The sequence below is a fragment of the Lissotriton vulgaris genome, chromosome 8, assembly GCF_964263255.1.
Source record: "Lissotriton vulgaris chromosome 8, aLisVul1.2, whole genome shotgun sequence".
Taxonomy (NCBI): domain Eukaryota; kingdom Metazoa; phylum Chordata; class Amphibia; order Caudata; family Salamandridae; genus Lissotriton; species Lissotriton vulgaris.
Window position 1 is genome coordinate 430,274,271 of NC_141696.1, and position 8,305 is coordinate 430,282,575.

Genomic DNA, 8,305 nt, shown 5'->3' on the forward strand with positions numbered 1-8,305 from the left:
CATGAGTTAGGCATGTGGTTTCCCTTTCCTTACTATGCAACAATATGCACTGTAGAAATTAAAATTTAGTTTTTTGTCTTTAACCATGTTGTGGAAAAAGTATCCAGTTTCTTCTGGATTGCGACTTATATTAAAAAAATATTGATGACAGCTTCTCTGTCAACTTTTTGTCGCAACCTACTTGGTTCTGTCCTCCGCTACCTACGACCTCCTCGGAAGTTTAAAAAAAAAGTAATGCTCAGTGGTCATTGATTTGGCAAAAGAATTGCAAATAGGCAAAAAATAATTTGTAGACCATTAGTTGAGGACTGTAGATTACAGTTATACAATTAGAAAGTACACAACATATGCATTACTGAAAGTAGAGCAAAAATATATGATCCTTGTCAGTAAAGTTTTCTAAAAGACCAATCACATTTTTAGAGGCAGTCATATTTAATTCAAAAGGTTGTATATTAACGTGGTTTCCACAAACCAATTATAAAGAGTAAAGGAGTAGGAGAGGGTCAGTTCAATCTTACCGTACTGCCTCCTGTAGATCTTCTAACTCTGGTACTACTGCCACTTCTAGGGCTACCCAAAGGGCTTAGAGCAAGGTTCGAAAGAAGCTGGGTAGGTGGACTGCGGGTTGCTCCGTAGTAATTCCCAGAAATATTATCCAGTCCACCTACTGAAGTAACATGTTTTTTGCTTGTCCCCGTGGTGGTGCCATAGTCACTACATTCCCCCAGGCCAATCCTCTCCCCATTTTTCGTCCTTTTTAGATAGCTCTTGAGAAGCGTCTGGGTGGAGGTGTCACTTAACCAGCACAGGAAGACTTCGTCGACCTTCATCTTCAGCACAGGCTGGAGAACTTTCCCGGAAGGCATCATTCCCTGAACGTTCTCCTCAGAAATAAGAAAACAAACATAGAGCACTTGTCCCTCTGATGAAAATCCTTCACTTTAACGAGTGTCCCTAAAGTGATACGCCGCCGCTCACCGTAGCCCTTCCAAGTGGAGCGTTCATACATGTCAAACCTCCAGAATCAGGAGGAAAGATCCAGACCGAGGGCCTTACCTCCCGCCAGAAAATTCAAACTACGGCATTACCTGCGATTCGCTTTCAACTCTAATCCAACAAACTTTAACTAGTGAACGCAAGGACCGGTAACAAAGCTAGTTGTATACAATTTGGACGCTGTAGTCAGTACTAAACAGTACGGTGAGTTTTGAGGCTGTAGTTAACCATGCTTCCTACTATTGGTTAGAATAAAATAGCCCGCCCCGAAAGAAACATCCGGTTGCTCCGGAAGTGATAGCCCAGCCATTCGTGAACCGGGTTTATAGGAAGAGAGTAGTCTTTGCTTTCGTATCTTGTGTTATGACGCAGCGTGGACAAAGTTAAACTGACCTTGGACAGATCCCGATTGTAATGTGTCAGAAAGGAGCTCCTACTAGTCGAGATAGACTACAGACGCAACTCAACAGGAGCCGAGCCTGCGAGCAGGTCATTGGCGACTAGTTGCCATTAGAAGAGCCTCCATAGCAACGACGCAGCGTAGACACCACGTGCTAGTCCTGTTTTTCGTGTGTACATTTTATTTCTGTCATTCCTCTGTCACCGGCGGCGTCAAAAATGGTGAAAGGTTCATAAGAGCTCTATTGCTTTGCAGGCTGTCCGGGCGTTCTTCTTACAAGAAGAGCTAATAAGTGTTACGCCGCTCGGTTAACGCAGGTGCTTTGGGATACAGTGGTCTCAAGGTGGGTTGGTACTGGTCCGTCCAGTCTAGTGTTTAATTTGTAAGGGTTGTTACAGGTCAGGCACGGGGATTTATTTTTGATCAGATTTTGACCTGGAGTATGCGAAAAATACTGATAAGAGAGAGGAGGAGGAAGAGAAAGATGGGGAAAGGGGAGAAAGCAGGGATGAAAACAATCTTGCAAGAGTAAGATAAAACAAGCATTTGCAATGCAGTAGGTCTCGTATTTGTGAGAGTTACAGCTATTGGCATTGTAAATGACAATGTCTTTTATCTATGTGTTTTGGTTTGGAGTGGAATGGGTGTATGTGGTTTGGAGTGGAATTATGTGGGTTGAATTGGAGTTCTAGTTGTGGAATGGAGTGGGGTGTAGTGTATTTGTTTAGTGGAATTACGTGACATGGTGACAAGATAGGGGTGAGTGCTGCATAGAATAGATTTGAAAAAAATCTGTATTTGTAAAGCACAAACCTTACGGGTCTCAAGGCGCTGGGGGCCATTGTAGGAATGAAGGAAGCTATTTCGCAGAGTCACATGCTGCTAAGCTGTTGCCGGAGCTGGGGATTGAACCGTGAGTCCTGTGCTTCGAAGTCAGCTACCATGGCCTCTGCACCACACCAGGAGAAAGGAAGATAGAGAGTGATAGGTAGTGTGTGCATGAAGTGGTGAAACAACATTAGATAGAGGAGCAGAAAGAATGTGAGAAAGACGTATAAAGAGGGAGTGCCTGTGTACACAGAAGAGACCCTAAGAAGAGGAGTAGAGCGTGGGTTAGAGGGGCGGAAATGTTGAAAAGGCACGGGAAAGAAATTGTGCTTAAAGACCTGAAGTGAACTAATATGAGAGTGGCGGGAAGAGGGCGTGATCAAACAAGAGGTGTGAGGGAGAGGGACAAGTAGGAGGGTCACTTAGAGGGGTAAATTGATATTCATACATTTAAATGCAGAGCATTTCATTACAACTGTAAACTCATCACAAATAAAACAAGCTTTTACAACAAAAACAAGTATAGATTACAACTGACTACGGCCTACCCCAAAATACATAACAATATGTAGAACAGTTTAGCATGCGCTCCCAAAAAACACACAGAAGAGAACCACTACATGAAAAACAACGTAAACATGCGTTACTCACTTGGTTCCGTGGAGTGCTGATAATGCTATCATAGCTGCCCCACACTCACTTTACCCTCATGCACAAAGAGGAAAAATCAAGTCAGGAGGGCCTTGAATGGGCCACAAGACATTAAAAAAGCTGCGAGGGTCAGGTATTACACTTAGAAGGGCGGGTAGAACATGCATGCCTGCACACATGTTTCAAGAAGCGAAGAGACAAATACAAATCCAACTTACAGTGCTAAAATGAGTGTATGTGTCCATTTTAGACATGAGAATGAATTGAGCACCAACAAAATAGGATGAGAAGCACAAGTATTGTGAACAATAGACTCGTGTTCTGATTAGTCATGTTGTTCTTGCATTCTCACTTAATTTTGCAGCAAATGTAGCAGCAAAAATGGAAATAAAAACACTTATTTTAAAAGAGTACTAGTTATCTAATACATGCTCAGTTCACTAATAATGTAGGTTTGAGCAACTAATTCTAACATGTGCCTGGGGTTGTGGTACAGTATGGATGATTTCTTGACATGCACCACCTATGTGTGGGAGAATAATGCATGCAGACTCATGCAAAGGAGTGTAGGGATAGCTGCATGGTCTCAGTGGCAGTTCATCTGTTCATGATTCGGGGTGCGGAAGGCTAAAAAAGGTGCATGCATCGGCCTAACGACCTGCTGTGCTGTATATTTTAACTGAACCCAGTGCATTTAACTTGAGTCGCCGACTGCTTCAGCCTCTGACAGTAGCAAGAGCCTCTAAGGGCAAAGAGAAGATGGAATACATCGCTGAGGGGTTGCTGCAGATTCCATCCCTCATAAGGCAACAGCAGCACAGGGGTTTCTGGCATGAGGCGTTTTGAAATTAAATTAGATTAGCTGCTCTGTGAATATTGGTATTATTGGAAGGTCATTGTCCACACTTTTCTGCATTTCAAGGCCATCAAATACCAGAATACCTCTACAGTTACGTCCCAGGACCACAACAAGTGCAATAGATTGCAGTATATGTGAAAAATTACTGCCGTTTATTGAGCCACAGAAGTATTAACAAACTACTTGGTGATGCATTTTGGCTCATGTGTGCCCCAACCGAGACCCTTCCTGACACTTGGAAGACTCCACAAAGGGCAGTTTTCCATGTCATGTCTATTTTACATCACTATAGGGACCATCTCCCTTTCCAGCATATGTCCTCAATGCAAATCTAACAGGCTGGGGTTGAAAAGACTTGTAGAAGTTAAGAAGCCCACACTCTTATTACCTCATTTATGCAATAATACATTATTTACTGTCTTCAAAGACGCGTAGATCTATCTCAGCAATAGACTATGATTTTTAGACACAAATAAATTGGTTTAATTAAATTTTTATATTTTTTTATTGCTGTCTCACACAACAGGGATTGAACCACATGATGTCATCGCAGCAACAGACGACATTCGAACTCTACTGGACAATGGAGACACAGTCGCCCTCATCCTCCTCGACCTCTCTGCAGCCTTCGACACAGTCTGCCACAGCACCCTTCTACAACGCCTCAGAAACATCGGAATCCAAGGAAAGGCACTGAAATGGATCACCTCGTTCCTCACCGGAAGAACCCAGAAAGTCCGCCTCCCACCATTCAAGTCCGAGGCCTCTGAAATCATCTGCGGCGTACCACAAGGATCCTCACTCAGTCCCACCCTCTTCAACGTATACATGAGCCCCCTCGCGACCATCGCCCGCCAACACAACCTCAACATCATCTCTTACGCGGATGACACTCAACTGATCCTATCTCTCACCAAGGACCCCAGCACCGCCAAAACTAACCTACACGAAGGAATGAAAGAAGTCGCCGAATGGATGAAACAAAGCCGTCTGAAACTTAACTCGGACAAAACAGAAGTCCTCATCTTAGGTAAATCCCCCTCTGCATGGGACGACTCCTGGTGGCCGGAAGCCCTCGGAAATGCACCCATCCCGACAGACCACGCACGGAACCTTGGCGTCATCCTGGATTCTTCACTCTCAATGAACAAACAAGTCAGCGCCGTATCCTCTTCCTGCTTTAACATTCTCCGCATGCTCAGAAAAACTTTTCGCTGGATCCCCTCCGAAACAAGGAAAACAGTCACCCACGCTCTGGTCACAAGCCGACTGGACTACGGAAACACCCTCTACGCAGGTACCACCGCTAAACTCCAGAAGAAACTACAACGAATCCAAAACGCCTCAGCCAGGCTCATATTAGACATCCCACGCAACGAACACATCTCTGGTCACCTTAAAGACCTCCACTGGCTACCCGTCAATAAGAGGATTACTTTCCGACTGCTTACCCACGCACACAAATCACTCTACGACATCGGACCAGATTGCCTCAATTCTCGACTGTCCTTCTACACCCCCTCCCGCCAACTTCGATCTTCCAGCCAAGCCTTAGCCACTGTACCTTGCATCAACAAGACCACCATGGGAGGCAGATCCTTCTCATACCTGGCTGCCAAAACTTGGAACTCACTCCCCGCTTACCTTCGCCTCACCCAGAATCACCTAGCGTTCAGAAAGCAGCTTAAAACGTGGATATTTGACAAATAATCCTCCTCCCCTTCCTAAGCGCCTTGAAACCCTCTGGGTATGTAGTGCGCTATATAAATTTTATGACTTGACTTGACTTGACTGAGGAAAAGGAGAAGGAATAGCATCAGAAATGCGTTACCCAACTAACCGGAGCAACAACTGCTGACCAACTAACATGAGAAAATTGAATATTGGGTGGGCGTGTCCTTGGTGGGCCTCAGGCTTTGTTTTTAACAGGAAGTGTCTTTTAGGCTGCAAGCAATCTTTTCAAACAGGACTAGGGTGGATTTTTTGCAGCATATGTTTGAGATTTTTTGCTCCAGAGGTAAATTAGCGGCACAAATTGACATAACATTGCTTGAGAGTGAGTTAACCACGACAAAATATGAAAACTGAAAGCTTTGAAGCAAAAAAGGTCATCAAAAGGGAAATACATCATTACAACCAGATAGGAGATAGAGGAGAAGAAGGAGGCATCATAGTTAGGACAAAAACATAGATACACATCAGCAGCAATTCGTTCATCTCCCAACAAAGAGGACATGTGATCAATATGTGACCTAATCAAAATGTCTAGCAATTGAAAGCACCCATGGGACCATCATGGTTTCTATTGGTAAAGGTTTTAAAGGGAGTCGGTGTTTTTCAATCAAACTGAGTGGTTTAAGTACAGACTTTCACCTGTCCACAGACCATATATCTTTACAAAAGGAAGGGGAAAACGGAAAGCAGACTTAGGCATGGGGACTTGCAACCTTATATGGTTAAAAGATAACAATTTCATACATGAATAAAGATGACCTTGAGCAAGATAATACAAACAAACCCATCTGCAAAAGTAAGCTGCAGGCGTCTTACCCTCCAGGGGATCCAGAGTGAGCCCAAGCTGACTTATGATGATGTGTGGAATGTCTGACTATAAGTGGTTTCTAACAGATGGTAGAACTCTTCCGGGTCAAACATCTACAGAAAAAACAGACCAACCATCAAGCTCAAATGCTTACGTCAATAAGGATGCAGGGGAATTCATGCATTCCACCTGTCACTTATTTTATTTACGTTTTTGTTGGACGTGGGCCTTCTGGCAGGTCCCCCCCTCAAGTTTTGTGCTTGTTATATGTGACCTGGGACTGGTGATCCCCCTTCTGAGTGTGTGTGGTGAGAGAGACCTGCCTCCCATAGGAATGCATGGGGAATGTATGTGGCTCTGGTAGTCCCTGATGCGTGGGGCGTGCCGGGTCGAGGTTGGTATGTGTGCGCTCGTGAGGTTGAATGCTACAAGATGATGTATGCGGCATGCGTGTGACTAGAAGGGAAGTGCCACTTCTAGACCTTGGTGCGTGTGTGCAGTAAGTGTGCTGGCGCATGATTGGCTGAAGCCGGCTGGGCCTTCCCCCACCAGGCTGGCTCCTCCCCCCTGGGGTGCGTCCAGTGTCCCTAGCCTGGCCAGTACCAAGAAATTCCTTATGACCAGTTCTAGCTGGTTCTCTCCCTGCCTGCCCCTTTTGGAGACAAAGGGAGCTCCTGTATAAAAGGAGGGTGGGCCCTCTTCTCTCTCTCTTCCTCTCTTCCTGCTTGTCCTGACTGGAACCCTGCCAGGGGCGTGCTGCTGCGTGGGCTCAGGGTTGGCTGGCCTCCCTGGGCCCTGCCCTGCTCCTGAACTGCTGATGTCCCTTTTTCCCTTCTAAGAGCTGATGTGCTCCCCCTGAACTCCTGGACTTCCTATGGACCCTGCTTTCTATGGCCCTAGCGCCTGGGAGCGCTTTCCTGCTGCCCCGGCGCCTCGGGGCGCGTCATTAACTCTTCTAGCGCTGGGGAGCGCTTTCTTGCTGTCCTAGCGCCTTGGGGCGCTCCTGCGTGCTTCTAGCGCTGGGAGCGCTCTCCTCCACCAGCCGGAGCCCACCCGGCGTTTGCCCCGTTCGTGTGGGGGGGGGCCCGAGCCCCCAGCGAGTGCCTACCTCGCTTGCCCCGTCTATGCTACAGTTATCGAGGGAGCCTACTCCTCTTATTCCCCCCCGGGTTCACCGCCGCAGCCCGGGACCCCGCGTGAGGCCCTCCCCCGGGCCGCGCTGGGATTGGCTGCCGGCCCGGGCTGGGCTGATGACGTCTCCCCGGGCCGCGCTCTGATTGGCCGGCACCCCGGGGAGCCTTCCGAGACGACCGAGAGAGCCGCGAAGGCAGGGGTCGGCGGGAGCCTACTCCGCGCCCCTGCGTCCCACTGAGAGGACTGCTGTTCCCCCCCCGGGGCCCCCAGGAGCGTGAGGGAGCCCCCGGAGAGCGAGAGGGAGCCCCCGACCGGTGAGTGCTGCAGGAGGGAAGGCGGGGCGTCGGAGCACATTGTCGGTGCTCGCCCCTCCCCTCCAGCACGAGCACACATGTGCCTAGAGGGCCGCGGGCCCCCCAGTGATGCCGGGTCCCCCGAGGGGGACCCCACCTGCCCGCATCTTCACCCCTGAGCCCCGCAAGGCCGTCACGGCCCCTAGGGCCCCCATCGATGCCGGGTCCCCCGAGGGGGATCCCGCCTGGCCATTCCTTAGCCCCTGAGCCCCGAGAGGGACTCCACCTACCCCCCCACCTATGGATTGAGCCCTGCGAGGCTCCACCTTTGGCCCCCTCATTCTTTGAGCCCCGAGTGGCTCCTTCATGGCCCGTGGGGCCCCCCAGTAAGATCGGGTCCCCCGAGAGGGACTCCCACGTGGCTCATGAGCCCCGAGAGGCTCCACCATTGCCCCCCGGTCCCCCCGAGCCTGCAAGGCTACATCCAAGTCCCTCAGCGGCCCAGCACTTCGTGGGCCGCTGCCACGTTTAGGTTTGCCCCGGGCCCCTTGCAGCCCACTCTGGACATCGAGACTCTAAGGCGCCCTTGCCCCAGGAAG

The 8,305-nt window shown here is 48.7% G+C and overlaps 1 protein-coding gene across 1 annotated transcript in view; it reads right to left on the bottom strand.

Annotated features, from left to right (window-relative positions):
- The window catches only part of PPP2R3B (protein phosphatase 2 regulatory subunit B''beta), a 392,957-nt gene extending 391,690 nt beyond the window's left edge, over positions 1-1,267 (bottom strand). The window contains exon 1 of the mRNA XM_086934207.1: positions 522-1,267. Within this exon, the coding sequence (XP_086790333.1) occupies positions 522-872 (351 nt within the window). The 5' untranslated portion in view covers positions 873-1,267. The remainder of the gene's footprint in view (positions 1-521) is intronic.
- Positions 1,268-8,305: the final 7,038 nt, after the last annotated feature.